This window comes from Pseudorca crassidens, chromosome 14 (genome assembly GCF_039906515.1).
Source record: "Pseudorca crassidens isolate mPseCra1 chromosome 14, mPseCra1.hap1, whole genome shotgun sequence".
In the NCBI taxonomy this organism is placed as follows: Eukaryota; Metazoa; Chordata; class Mammalia; order Artiodactyla; family Delphinidae; genus Pseudorca; species Pseudorca crassidens.
The window spans coordinates 30,689,391-30,705,015 of record NC_090309.1 but is presented as its reverse complement, the minus strand read 5'-3'; the positions used below and the strand labels follow the sequence as shown (position 1 = coordinate 30,705,015).

The window sequence follows — 15,625 nt, the reverse complement described above, 5'->3', positions numbered from 1 at the left end:
ATCTTGGATAGTGGTCCAGCCTGTGGTCTCTCTATAGGCTCAGCAGTTGGGAAGCCAAGTTGTGACTGGAGATGAGTGAAGAATCAGAATGAGGAGAGAGGAGTTCTGGGATTTGAAATTGAGTATCAGCTGTCCAAAATGGACTGATAACTCCATCTCCAAAGAAAGGGACAGCTTTAGTTCCTAACCCTGGGATCCTGCCTCTGATGATGCTGGTGTGAACAGTCAACTCTTAACTCCTCTTCTCTTACATTTCCAGGACTGATCAGTTCCTTTGTTTCCTGACATAGCCTTTCTCTAGATGTATTAGTACAATTTACCCACTTACGGTTAAGGCTCAGCGTAGAAGCTGCCTTTCCCTTTGAGATGATTTTGCCTCTCCTTGCTCTGAACCCCTCTGCATTGATTTCATGGTCTGATTCTCCGAGGGCAGCCCTATTTCTCTTAATTCCAAGTTTTGGGGGGAATGCTTCACTGCAGCTTATGAGTACCAACAACAATTTATCAAAAGACTTGGAAGCAAAGGTTTTCTGAGCAAAGGAATCAATGACAGGGTGTGTCTCCCAAGTGAGGAAGTATTTCCAGAAGGTGCCCAAGGCAATTTGTCTCAGTGCACCGTGCTTGCACCTCTGGCCTTGAGAGTTTCAGGGGCAGTGTTTTCACCTTAATAACATGAATGGTTTTTACCTGGACTTTTGTACATATCAGATGTGCTAACGAGGAAGGTACTTATCTTCTCCTTAAAGCAGGTTTCCTAAGGACATGTATTTGGCACTATTGGTTTAGCAAGAATTATTGTATGCGCTTGAAAGTAACAAAACTGTACTTCTTTAAAAATATCTCTGGTTCAGATGTGTTGCCAGTGCAGCCTGGACTCCCCCCACTCCCATTAGTTCTGATTAGGGAGGTTTGATGCCTGTCACTGTGTGTAATCTGGACCTTCCTTTGTGAGTCATTCCTTCTCTCATTTTCTCAGAGCAAATACAAATCGCCCATCCAATGACAAGTGAAGGCACAGGGGAGGCAAGGGGAGGGAAATCAGAGCCGAAATCTGTTAGCTATTTGGAGTAATTGGTTATTTGCTGTGTTTGCTGGTTGGGAAGCAGAGCACATACTTTACGGTCTCTCCTGTTACGGGGGCTGGAGTCACCCGCCGATATTGGATCCTCGTTGCCGGAGCCCTTGGCTCCGGGCGCCTTTCCCCTGCTTGGCATTCCTGTGGTCTCCTCGGGGGTGCACCCCTCCTCCCTCGATGCGCACTGCAGGGGGGACAGCCCAGGGTGAGACTTGTCTGGCGAACTCCAGGGCCTCATCAGGGAAGAAGAGGCCCCAGCCCCCACCTAGCAGCCCTCCCTGCCTCTGCCCTGTACTCCCCTCTTCCCAAGAGGTCTTTCCCCTGGTCCACGAGGAAGAAGCTTCATCTCTTCCCAGAGGGAAATTCTCGGCTTTCCTTGAAAATCTACAGGACAGGAAGTTCTCTCTGAGGTCTAATTTAATGCCTTCCTACCCCTGATGGTCCTGTCATCATCCCTGTCCCCTCCCGTTCCCCAGCCTGGGTCAAAACAGTGCTTGGAACTTGGTTCAGCTCTCACTGCTGAGTCCAGGTTCCCCCTGAGGATGCACAGCGGAGCTTATCAACCTGCCCAGTGACGTGAGCACCTCTCTTACGTTCACGGAGGCATGGGAAACCAGCCTGAATTAGCAGCAAGTTCGAAATATAGAATATTTGAAAAGTAATATGACTTTGTGTATGAAAACTCACACAGTAACTAGAAAGTAGGTTGACTTTGGCACATAGTAGGCTCCCCCAAAATACTTCTAAAATTGAATTTAAGATAGCTAAGATTAGTGTCTGTAGTTTGATGAATGCTTCTGCAGCCCTGGGAAGGCCTTCAAAAATAGTTTTTCTCTTAAGTAGATGGTTGGAACTCCTATCAAACAAAACTGTCTACATAAGCAGAACGAAGGTAAGGCAAGGTTTTTGCCCAGGCCCTACTGTAATCATCACAGATTTTGAGTAGCAATGTCTCATTGCTTTCTTCATAGGTTTGAACACTCTTCTTTCATTCACCCTGCTGGATAGATTCCATGCGTTTGGACTTTCTGCATGGGTTATGGGGTCATGCTGTCCTCAGAGGACCAAGTCATGGGGCCCCCATACATACCTTAGGCTTCTGAGTTTGGAAGAGATTTTCCACAGGTCCCGCACCTCACTTGGGCCCTCCATCTGGATCAGGCCAGTAGTCAAACTGTCAGGTCCTGACCCTTCTCTGCTCGCCATCTGCTTGACTTTGCCAGATATCAGGCACACTGATTCGCGGGGCCTTTTGGAAGCAGTTCAGCATTTTGGTTAAAGGTCTTCCTTTTCCTCCCACCTCTGCTGGTCCAGCTGGAAGTCAGAGTAAACAGAGTAGTGATCCCTTCCACAGACATGGAGGCAGAACTGCAGGGAGTGTCCACACGAGACTGAAAGCCCAGTGTTCCACTCGTGGGAATAATTAAGTGGGTTTTTTTGGTCATTAGTGTGTAGAGTTCTGCTGAATCAACACGGTAGCTGACCGTGGGTGTAAGTCTGTGTGGTTTGGGGGGGCATGAAGCTTTTAGTATGCATGGGGTGGGGTAGGTTCAGAGTCGGGGCGTTGCACGTCTAGGGGTTTTTCTGGTTTACATGGAGGTGTGAGTACTTGTATGTTATGTCTGTGTTTGTATTGATGTGTGTGTGAGCAAACAGACTCAGTGTTAAATCTCAAGACATTAATTAAAGAACTAGAGAATCATCACGTCATTATTCCAGTTCTGCAGATATTGAGCTATGGGGCAGAAGCACTGGGGGTCAACCTGGGGATGTTGACAACATCAACAAGAGCGTTTATCATGGTAAACTTTATAGGTCACAAAATATCTTCACAGACACCAACTCGAAGCCCATACTAATCCCAGCGTTGGGTTCTAATATTACGATCTTGATGATGCTGATTTGTGCTAAGACAGAAATTACTTTCAACACGGTCTAGGATGGCTACCTTCTGGTTGACGTAGGCAATGAAGGCCTGCTTAAAATTAGTTTTAAAAAATGGAGGTGGGTGTATATTTCCCTAGAGTGGCTCCAAGGTTTAAAATTGTAACCTTGGTGATAAAGGAATTTGACCATGAACTTTTCTCTTTGATTCAAGAGTTCATCCTGGGGAGAGAACACAAGCGCTACTCCCTGCCTTCCCCAACTTTCCTAACTTCACAGAAAGTCAGGCTTGGAATGATTGTTGTCAATTTCGCCATCCATATTCATGAACTGCGTCAGGCTTACCGAATGAAAACGGGAGATTAAATGGTCTGAATGTGCCGTGCTGATTTGGGTCTTCAGAGGGATTAGGGTGCCCATTAGACTGGATCAAGCCCGGAGAAGCATGTCTTTGTTACATGGCTCCGGTTGCTCAGGAACTGAATGTTGGCTATTAGCTGAAATTGGAGAGGCCGCCAGTCCGTGCCTTGATCAGACTGACTTGCTTGGCTGGCTGAATGGTGAGGGACCTTGAACCCTGGGCACGGGGAAATAAAGCTTTAATGGCCAGACTTCTTGCTGAAGCCTGAGGTAACACTTCAACCATCGAGCCATTTGCATTTGTTTCTCCTCTTTGTTGCGTTCCAAAACTAGATGCTTAGCTATTACACAATGAGGTCAAGAGCACACTTCGAATTAGAGAGTGTGTACGCCCATCTCCCTTTTGGAGCTTTGGATCATCGGATTCCACTAACACCAGAGGGTGGCTTGGCTTTGGCACATCTGGGATAAGACATGGGAGGACCGTCCTGTTTCTGTGGGGCTCATTCTCACGGGGGGCTAACTTATTCTTGGGCTTCTTGAGGAAGGGAAGGAAGAAGTGGGCATGAAGTAACTCCATCAGAAGCCAGGTTAGTGAAAGAGCAGGAATGATATTTTCAAGTCACACATCTGTGAGCGTGTTGAAAATATAACTTTATTTTTCTGTAATTCAACTTAATCTCTCTTTTGAGCTCACATTTTTCCTGGCAGAAAAGTCCTGGTAACTTCAACCATTTAGGTTTAAGCTTTAGTTAGTTTTGGATTTTTCTTTCTTGTCCTCACGCCTGGGAGGCAGCTGAATTCTGGGTTGGGCTTCCATAAGGTCATGACCTCCACAGGAAGGGACCCCCGGTCACTAGTGTGTGTGCACCCTGGATCTATTGGGCACACAGACCAAACAGACTATAGCTCATTATCTCGACCAGAAGGCCCTTACAGGTGTCCCGGCTCTCTCTCTCGACTACCTTTCAAGCCTTTCTGGGGAGCACGGTACAAGTTGGCAGCTCCTTTGTGACACTCCGGGGTCTACAGGAAATGACGAGGACTACCTCAGGCTCTCTGTCCCATGACACCCCTGCAGCCGTCTTCTGTCAAACGCCATATGCCCCAAATTCTCTGGCAATTTCCGGATGGCTGCTGCTTACCGGATGTCCAAGGTTACAGAGGGGTCTATGCCATGTACACTTCGGGGCTGACCTGTGGCGGAGAGTATGGGGCTGCCTTACCAGAAACCCTCACAGACTCTGGTTCTTGCTTCCTCTCCCACTCTACTCTTTCATCTCCTCTGTAAATAGCGGGAGAAGGGCTGGAAAGAACATCCTCTTAAACCTCTTTTTTTAATGGCATATTATCTGCTTTAGGAAATTTAAAAGCCAGGGATCCTGCCTCCCCACCCCCCTGCTGTCTAGGCATTCATATATCCGTTAGATATTGACTGGCCTCCAAAAATGCGCCAGGCAATGTTCTAAGGATTGGATGGAGGTATCGCGTTAAAAAAGATAAACATCTGTGCCATCATGGGACATAATAAACAAGTACCTAAATAAAATATATGGAGTGTCTGATGGTGATAATTGCTAGGGAGAAAAAGCAAGGAAGGGGGAATGAGAGTTGCTGGGAGGGGGATAGTGATTTAAAATATGGTGAATAAGGAGGGGAAAACAGATCGTAGTTAGTCAAGACTTGAAGGAGGTGATGAAGTGACCCAGGGGAGGAATAGAGTTCCTGCCGTGGGAGGAGCATGAAGGCTCTGGAGATGTTCGTGGACTGGGAAGGCCACCGGGGTGGGAGCGGCGTGAGTGAGGAAGCAGTGGAAGGACGTGAGGTGGGGGAGGTGTGAGGGCCTGATCATGAGAGACTTTAGCTTGCTGTTGTTGTAAGGGCTTGGCCTTATTCCAAGCGAGTTGGCAAATCACTGGATTTGCACAGAGAGGCGATGTGTTCCGATGTGTGTGGCTGTCGTATTGAGAATAGATTTGGGGGCAAGGGTGAAGGCAGGGAGGCCAGTTAGAAGACTGGTGCAATTCAGAATGAGAGAAAATATTTGCAAACAAAGCAACTGACAAAGGATTAATCTCCAAAATTTACAAGCAGCTCAATATTAAAAAAACAAACAACCCAATCCAAAAATGGGCAGAAGACCTAAATAGACATTTCTCCAAAGAATACATACAGATTGCCAACAAACACATGAAAGGATGCTCAGCATCACTAATCATTAGAGAAATGCAAATCAAAACTACAATGAGGTATCACCTCACACTGGTCAGAATGGCCATCATCAAAAAATCTACAAACAATAAATGCTGGAGAGAGTGTGGAGAAAAGGGAACCCTCCAGCACTGTTGGTGGGAATGTAAATTGATACAGCCACTATGGAGAACAGTATGGAGATTCCTTAAAAAACTAAAAATAGAACTACCCTATGATCCAGCAATCCCACTACTGGGCATATACCCTGAGAAAACCATAATTCAAAAAGAATCATGCACCACAATGTTCATTGCAGCTCTATTTACAATAGCCAGGACGTGGAAGCAACCTAAGTGTCCATCATTGTATGAATGGATAAAGAAGATGTGGCACATATATACAATGGAATATTACTCAGCCATAAAAAGAAATGAAATTGAGTTATTTGTAGTGAGGTGGATGGACCTAGAGTCTGTCATACAGAGTGAAGTAAGTCAGAAAGAGAAAAACAAATACCGTATGCTAACACATATATATGGAATCTAAAAAAAACAAAACAAAACAAAAAAAGTTCTGAAGAACCTAGGGGCCGGACAGGAATAAAGACACAGATGTAGAGAATGGACTTGAGGACACGGGGAGGGGGAAGGGTAAGCTGGGACAAAGTGAGAGAGTGGCATGGACATATATATACTACCAAACGTAAAATAGATAGCTAGTGGGAAGCAGCCGCATAGCACAGGGAGATCAGCTCGGTGCTTTGTGACCACCTAGAGGGGTGGGATAGGGAGGGTGGGTGGGAGGGAGACGCAAGAGGGAAGAGATACGGGGATATATGTATATGTATGGCCGATTCACTTTATTATAAAGCAGAAACTGACACACCATTGTAGAGCAATTATACTCCAATAAAGATTTTAAAAAAAAACAAAACCCCCAAAACAATCCAGATGATGGGGACCAGGCCCGTGGTGATACGGGAGAATCGGTCTGATTCTGAGTATGTACTGAAGGTGGCGCCAACAGGATTCGCCGATGGATGGAATGTGGGACATGAGGAAGAGTCCAAAGTGACTTCGGGGGTTTTGACGTGAGCATCTGGAAGGAAGGAGTTGCAGTTGCTTATAAGAGGAAGACTGTGGAAGGAGCAGGTGGGCGGGTGGGAGGTGTGATTAGGAATTGGATTCTGGAGATGGCACATTCGAGAAGCTTATTAGATGTCCAGTCGGAGATGTTAAACAGGCAGCTGGAGTTCAGAGGAGTCATGCAGGTTGGAGAGAGCTCCACGTGGGGTTCCTCAGTGTATATGTTATTTAAAGACATCAGACTCGAGGGGAACCCCAAGGGAGTAAGAGTGGTTGGGGAGGGGAAGGGGTCTGAGCCTGGAGCCCCAGGCCACTCAGATGATCAAAGCACAGGTGACAAGGAGGAATCAGCAGAGACTGGGAAGGCGTGACCAGTAGGGTGGGAGGACCACAACCGTGATGCTCTGTAAAGCAAGGGGGATGTTTCAAAGACAGGAAGTGACTGCCTCTATCAAATACTGCTCTTGGTTGATTTTTGAGGCCTGAGTCCTCGGTGACCTTGACAGGCAAGTTTCGGTGGAGCAGAGCGAATGGAAAGACAAGAATTAGAGACAAGTGTAGACAACTCTAGACGTTTTTCTGCAAAAGGAAGAAAGAAAGTAGGTGGGAGCCAAAAGTGCGGTTTGAGGGTTTTCTTTTTAAATGATGGGGGACTAGTGTCACATGTTTGAACGCAGATGGGAATGATCCAGTAGAGAGGGAAGCGTGATGACACAGGAGAGGGGGAAGAGGATCACATCCTTGAATGGGTCAGAGGGCATGACCCAGTGCAGGGGTGGCCTTGGGTCGGGGTGCAAGCAGAGCACCTTTTTAACAGGAGGGGGGGTGGGTGTGGTGCCGGTGCTGGTGGGCTTGCAGGGGGTGAGGTCTCTTCTGATTGCTTCTGTTCTAAGAGAAAGAGGAAGCAGGGTCACTGGCCCAGAGTGACGACAGGGAGGAGGTGTTAGAGGGCTGAGAGGAAAGGAGAAGGTGTGGAATGCTCGTGTCCGGCGGGGGGAGAGCAGAGGACCAGGGAGTTGAGATGGAGTGGATGACAGCAATGGACCCACTTGAGGCTGTGACATGAACTTGGAGTGAGACCAGCCTCTGGTTTGCTATTGTTCAGCCACATTGGATGTGATGTGGAAGAGCTGGGTTTAAACCTAGGTTTGATTGGCCAGAAACACAATGGAGCAAGAGAGGGCCAAGGAAATTTAGAAGTGGGGAAGGGCAAAGAGGCCAAATATAAACTAACTAGGATGTAAATTATGATTCTGCTGCATGTGTCATTTCTGTCAAGAATGAGGACGATTAGAAGAGGACTTACCTACGGGATGCAGGGAGAAAAGGGGGACTGAAATCACTGAGCAGCTGGCTAGCTGGGGTTACCAGGGGTTAGGAAAGTCACCAGCCCTGCTCCTCACCAGTGTGTCTGCTTAAGGAGAACCAGCCATAGAAATCACCTGGAACTTGGAGGGAGGAGGAAATTACAGCTGAGAGTTCTCGGGCAGAGTTGAGTGTGGTAAGACTTAAGTCCTGTTTGGTGGTCAATTGCTAGTTCTTTTAAAAAAAAAACCCAAAAAATCTTAACTCTAATTTCCTTAAAATAAATATTTGAGATTTCTGCTTTTGTTCTTCTGTTAGAGGTTATATGCTTGTATTTTATCGTCCGTTCTTTTTTATTTTAACACCTTTTTTTTGCGATAATCCACAAAAATACAAGCCCCTATTTAAAGCATACAATTCAGTGGCATTTAGTTTATCAACAGAGTTGTGCAACCATCATCCATCATCAACTTTAGAATATATTCATCATTCCAAAAAGAAATCCTGTACCCCAAGAGCAGTTGTCCCCCATTTCCTCCCAACCACTAATCTATTTTTTGTCTCTATTGGTTTGCTTATTCTGGACATTTCATATAAATGAAATCATGCCATGTGATCTTTTGTGACCACATAAGAACTTCTTTCATTTAGCATAATGTTTCCAAGGTTCATCCAAGTTGTAACATGTATCAGTTCTTCACTGCTTTTTATTATCAAATAGTGTGCCATTGTATGGGTACGTCACATTTTCTTTATCCATTGATGGACATTTGGATTGTTTCTACTTTGGGGCTATTATGAATAATGCTGCTATGAACATTCATGTACAAGTTTTTGTGAGGACCTAAGTTTTCATTTCTCTTGGATATATAATGAGGTGTAGAATTCCTGGGTCATATGGTTACTCTCTGTTTAATCTTTTAAGGAACTGCCAGGCTATTCTCCAAAGTGACCGCAACATGTTACATTTCCACCAGAAGTAGATGAGGGTCTCAGTTTCTCCACATCTTTACCAACATTTGTTATTATCTGACTTTTTGGTTATAGCCATCCTAGTGGTGTGTTCTCTCATTGTGGTTTTGATTTGCATTTCCTTGATGGCTAACGATGTTAAGCATCTTTTCATGTGCTTATTGGCCATTTGTGTATCTTCTTTCAAGGAGTGTCTGTTTTAATCCATGGCTCATTTTTATTGCGTTATTCATCTTTTTATTATTGAATTGTGTGAGTTCTGTGTATATTCTGGTTACAAATCCCTTATCAGATACACATGGGCAAATATTTTCTCCTGTTCAGTGAATTACCTTTTCATTTTCTTGGTGGTGTGTTTTGAAGTATCCTTGTATTGTTCTTTATTTTTAAAATCTTTCATTTTTAAAATTATGTAAGGAATACATGCATACAATGAAGAATTAGAAAACTTTGAGTGATACACAAGAATAAAAGGAATAAACAAAACATCTGTAATCTTATCATTCACAGATAATTGCTGTGAACATTTGGGGTTTGATCCTTTAATTAAAAAGAATTCTCATTATTCAGTTTTTAACCTGTTGTAAATCTCATCCATTGTGAATAACTTTCCATGTCAATAAACATTTCTACAACATCATTTTTTTATGTTGTACAACATTTAATCACATGAATGTACAGTTTACCCCAGAAGTTCCTTATTGTCAGATGCTTAAGTTGTTTTTCCGTGTTATAAATGTAGTTAAGTCTCTATGCATATCTATAAATACTTTCTTTGAATAGATTTCTAGAATGGGAGTGATGGGTCAAAATGTAGGCACATTTTTGGGGCTGTAGAAACATGCAGCCAGATTTCCTTCTGGAAAGATGGTGGCCAGCTACGCTCCTGCTGGCAGTCTGTGAGAGAGCCAGCCCTTGGCCAGAAGCTAACCTGGTCCACACAAAAAAGCAATACTATTGTCAGTAGCACCGTGCTAGGCACTGTTCTGTGCACTTTATACATACGACTCATTTATTCCTCACGATAACTCTGTCAAATTGGTACTAGTGTTTTTCCATTTTACAGACAAGATAATTGAGGCATAGAGAAGTTAAGTTTTGCCCAAGGTCACACAGCTAGGAGTGGCAGGATTTGAACCCTGAGGCAGACTCCCTTCTGGGAGAAAGCCTGGTACTGTTAAGTACAATGCTGGCTATTGCTTGAAGATAGTCTTTACAATGCTAAGAAAGTTTCCTTTTACTCTTAACTCATGAGAGCTTCATTGAGAAATAACTAAAAATTTTATAACAATTTTATAACCCCTCACACTCCCTTCTTTTTTGCCTATATAGATCAGGGGTTGATAAGCTTCTTAAATGGCCAGATAGTAAATACTTTAGGTTTGGGGGACATAAGGTCTCTGTCACAACTACTCAGCTCTGCTGTTGTAGTTAAGAGGCAGCCACAGACAATATGTAAATTACAAAACCAGGTGGCTGGCTACCAGGCCATAGTTTGCAAATTTCTGTTATAGATGATTATTTGGGTTTTCTCTCCTTGCTTATTGATACTGAGCCACTCCTGCATTCTGGAATAATCCAGTCTGACCATGCAAAATCTACTGCTGCAATCTATTTGTTAGTATTTTATTTAGGACCTTTATATCTCTGTTCAGGAATAGGATTGATGTGTGTGTGTGTGTGTGTGTGTGTGTGTGTGTGTGTGTGTGTGTCCCCTGGTCAGGCTTCACAAAATGAAAGGGAGAAACTTCATTTTTTTTCTATACTGTGGAACAAAGAATGATCTATTCTTTGAGAGACTGATAGAACCTGCCTCCAAAGAAACCATCTTGGCCTGATGTCTTTTTTGGAGGTAGTTCTTTGAGATCTCTTCCACTTTCAGGAAGTGATCTCTTCATGTTTTCTATTACTTTTGAATTAATTTTGGCAATTTATATATATTTTTAGAAAGTTACCTACTTCATCTAGATTTTCCAGGGTTTTTCCATTGATTTGGGTGTAGCAAATCTCTTAATATTTTTATTCTCTCCATGATATCGTTTTTTTTTTTTTTTTCCTGCGGTACACGGGCCTCTCACTGTTGTGGCCTCTCCCGTTGCGGAGCACAGGCTCCGGACACGCAGGCTGAGCGGCCATGGCTCACGGGCCCAGCCGCTCCGCGGCATGTGGGATCTTCCCAGACTGGGGCACGAACCCGTGTCCCCTGCATCGGCAGGAGGACTCTCAACCACTGAGCCACCAGGGAAGCCCCATAATATCTTTTTATTTGATCTTTCTTATTCCTAATGGTGTACCTACTTTTTAACATTAGATTTGGTAAATAATCTAATGTTTATTTTTTTGGTCTTTTGAAAGTTTTCTCTGGAATTGAATTATCAGTTGTAATATTCTCCATAATTCTACTCATCATTTTCAAATTATCTTCCTACTTTTCTCTAACTTCTTGAGTTATCAGGTTATTTATTTTCATTCTTTTTGTATAAAAGCAAGAATATTTAAGACTAAATTTTCTTTTGAGTACAGACTTGGCTACCAAGTTTTAAGGCATAGCCCTCTTACTCTTGGTATTTTCTAAGGATCTATGATTTTAGTTTTGGTTTTTCCTTTGACTCAGAAGGGTTTTAAGAGTACATCTTTAAATTTCTAAAAGGTTGGAATTTTTGAGTTTCTCATTAGTTTCTAGTTTTATTATTGAGGTCAGAGAGTGTGACTGGTAATGGGTTTATTCCTTGGACTTTATTGACATTGGCTACGTGGCTTTTAATTTTTTCTAAGTGCTCCAATGGTGCTGGAAAAGAAGGTGTAAGTTCTGTTTTTAGATTACATGATGTTTGTGTATTTAAATGGCACTGTTAATCATATTACTCAGAATCTCTGTCTCCATATTCTTTTTTTAAAAAAATTTACTTGGTTTTTCAAGACTGAGGGAAATGTAATGACTTTCCCACAGCTATCGTGTTCCTGTCATTTCCTTGTACAAAATACACTGATTGTTGCCTTTTTATGCCTGACTCTGAGCCTGAGTCATAAACTCAGATCTTTAAGTATCTGAGCTGGGGAAGAAAAGAAAGACTTAAGAGGAATCAAACAGCTAACTTGAATTCCATTCTAACCATTCCTACTTCTGTGTACATATTTGCCTGTGTGTTAGCGTGTGTACTTTGGGGGGATATATGTGTGTTTCAGCATACACATCTCCTTGGGCATGATTGTGTAAATATGTTCTTTTGTGTGTCCGTGATTGGGTGAGTTTGATATGTGTGTCTGTGTATGTTTATTCATCCGTGACATCTTTTTCTTCAAACTGAACTTAAAACATCAGGGGCGGTGTCTGCCTTGCTGGCTGTTTTGAGAGTCATTACAACTCAGAAAGCTCTGCTACCCTGTATCTTAACCCATCTGAACCTCTTTTCCCCTTTTTGGCTGCAGAAGATCCTCCTGGTAAGTTGGTCAGACAGAGACTCTCTGTAGACTCAGCCTTACTCTGGCACCCACTTGGTGCTCTGTCTAGGCACCATATTCTGGCCACACACATGGTGTTAGGGCCGTACTTCCAGGATGGGTGGAGACTCTGAGAACCTCAGTCCACGCTGTCCCCGTTGTACCTGTTCAAGTTCCCTTTGTCTGCCTGCAGCATGTGCTAACCCTTAATAAGGTAGAACAGCATATCCTAACCCTTAATAAGGTGGAGCTTGATGGACTGGGCATTGGTCTAAAGGGAGCACCAGCATTTCCAGAAACTCATGATGGGGTTCAGTTCATTTTATGGAATCAGAGCAAGCTCCTGAGAGATCCCCTAGTTGACCGCCTCATACAGAGGAGGAAAGCGGGCCCCAGAATGGGCTCTCCTGACACCTTGTCCTGGGCCCTTCCCATGGAACTGGGAGAGCTTTACCGGCAGCACAGACCCAGTGCCTGGGCCTGCGTGGGTTTTGGGGGAGACCAGGCAGAGTGATAATCCCACCTTCAGAGAACTTGCTGACTCCCTGAGTGACCAGACACCTGCACAGGACACAGCTGAAGGAGCATTCTAGACACAAGAGCCAAGAGGGCCTTGTCCAGGAATAAACGGCGGGGAGACCAGTGTGTACCCCAACAGGCTCATCCACCTTTGCCCACAGATATGAATAAGCGAAGGAAGGAAGGGGCAGAGAGTGTGTTGTCACTAACTTCCTTTCTCCTCACCTAATTTCCCCCATTGAGCATAGTGTCTTTTGAATAATGGGCACTTAGTATTCGTTGAATTTCAGGGACTCTGCCTTGATTTGACCTTGCAGGAGACTAAGTTCTGATTTTGGAAGCTTTTTTTTGGCTGTGGTCTGGCGGGGATCAGGATAGCCCTTTGGGGTCTGAGTTTTCCTGGGTGTACTGTATTTTATTAATAAATAACACTTTATTGACATTTCCCCCCAAAGAGTTATCCTATGTATCCTCTGATTTTAGCTTCAGTATGCCCCTGGAATGCAGGGGGACTGTGATGATTATGCCCATTTCACAGAAAGGAAAAGGGAGGCCCCAAGAGCTTAACAGAATCACACGGTGCAGGTAGGCAGGGCCAGGGTGAGAGCCTCTGCCTCTCAACACCAAGCAGGTGTGAAGACCTTTCTCCTGACTGCACAGTTGGCCCCTGGAGAGGCAGAGAGTTCCAGCTCTCTGCTCCCCCGAACTCACACCAGCAGGAGAGATTTGCAGTCCAGGCCAGCCCATCAGCCTTGCTTGGTGTTGGTCCAGAAGAAACTTGCTTGGCAAATTCTGTTTCTGAAACAGTCTCTTTTTTTCTACCCACTCAGGAGGAGGAGTTCATTGATTGGTGGAGCAAATTCTTTGCCTCGATAGGGGAGAGGGAAAAGTGCGGGTCCTACCTGGAGAAGGACTTCGACACTCTAAAGGTGAGCCCTCCTCACAGTGTCCTCTTCAGTCTAGCAGTCCCTGGGCATGTGCACTGGGCAGCGGGAGATGCAACTGAAAGAGAATATATGTATACCTATATGTATATGCATATATATTTATGGGTGAAATGATACCTGGGATCTGTTTTAAAATGCTCAAGAAAAGTAAGGATGAATTATTTAGATGATGTGGGTCACCCTGTGATAGATGTTCATAATATTAAAGTTGATTGAAATTGCAAAATATTGAAAATTGTTAAAGCTTGGAGATGGGTACTTAGGGATTTGTTATACTATTCTGTCTCTCTTAAAGTTATTTGAACTTTTCTATTATAAAAATTTTCCATTAAAATAAAAAGGAAAGTCAATGTGAGAATGTACCTCTGATTCCCCCACCTCTGCAACTGGGATAGAAATTACCTAGCACATATAAAAATATGGTAAACTCTGTTTCTGTGGAAAAAAACCCCAGAGCCCGAAAAACAACACAAAACCAGGGATGAGTCAGCCAAATTCTGGTATTTTGAGGAAATTCCACAAATACAGTTATACTTTTTAAAAGCAGACTACTTTTAAAAAAGATAACCAGAGGTGACTCAAAGTTACTCCCTGAAGGAGTTACATAGTGTCATGGAGAGGGTTACCAGGTAAAATTCAGGATGCTCAGTTACACTGGACTTCAGATATATAATGAATAATATTTGAGTATAAATTTGCTTTAAATATTGCACAGAATGTACTTATATAACAACTATTTGTTGTTTATCCAAAATTCAAATTTAACTGGGTGGCCTGTATTTTCACTTGCTAAACCTGGCAGCCCTACCTAGAGAGCAAGAGGGGGCCAAGGCTGTCAGACATGCAAGAAAAGCCCAAGGAGCTCCCTAACAGGGACTAGGTGAAGGAGGCTTGAGGCTTATTGTAGTGGTGGGTGACCAGTATGGAAGGTGATCTCACAAGGCGGCCACAGCTGCCTCTGGTACGTTGGATGCCCCCATGTCATTGTACCTGGAGACCTGGAGGGGCAGAGATGAGGCCTCAGGCAGCAGCAGTCAGAAGGCTCAGGCCTCCCCAGGCAGCAAGTTCTTTGTTGACTTGGTAGGTGGGTGTGTGAGGCTGGGCAAAGAGACAGAACTATTTGCGTACCAGGAAGAAGGTCCGACACATTAAGTCTGGCATGTGGTACTGTGGCCTTGCCAAAAAATGAGAAAAGCCAAGTAAGAATGAGGACTCCTGCCAGGGTGGCCCATGGCCCTGGCACCCTTGCCACTCCCTCAGATGCCGGATGCTGAACTGGCACCCAGCCCACCAGCTTGACCTCTCTGAGATCTGTGACAGTTTCCAAGTGAAAATGGGCTGTCTAAAAACAAAATGCATTCAACCTGTTTCTAGGGGGAAAAGCAGATCTGGAAGAAATGCTGGTTCTTTAGGGATCAGTAACCACCACCACCAACATGGGTCTTTGAAAAATAGCTTGTAGTATTATGGAGAGAATGGAGTACACAATGGGTGGGGGGAAAAAAACCATATTTTGGAAATTGCTATCATAGGGAAAAAAAGACAACTCATAGTCACAATAGTGAAAGATAGAAAACAAAGATACAGCAAGAAAGCATAGAAAAGCAGAAATCATAGAAAAACACAATAGAAAAAGAATATTAATTTTCCTAATAAATAAAACTGGGTTACAGTCTTTTACTAAGTGATAAGGACTCAGACTTCATCAAAAGTCAAAATTCATTATCATGTCTTTAAAGGACACATCTAAGACAATACAACTTAGAATGGCTAAAGTAGTAAATATTTTGGCAAACAAAATAAAGTAAGTATGAACAAAAGAGAAACAGATAGAAACTAAAGTA

At 43.8% G+C, this 15,625-nt stretch overlaps 1 protein-coding gene across 26 annotated transcripts in view; it reads left to right on the top strand.

Moving 5' to 3' along the window:
* DYSF (dysferlin) overlaps positions 1-15,625 on the top strand; it is a 222,467-nt gene that overhangs the window by 169,614 nt on the left and 37,228 nt on the right. For all 26 annotated transcript variants that reach the window (XM_067704737.1, XM_067704747.1, XM_067704750.1 and 23 more), the window contains one exon: positions 13,665-13,763. In XM_067704737.1, coding sequence (XP_067560838.1) covers positions 13,665-13,763 — 99 coding nt within the window. The remainder of the gene's footprint in view (positions 1-13,664; positions 13,764-15,625) is intronic.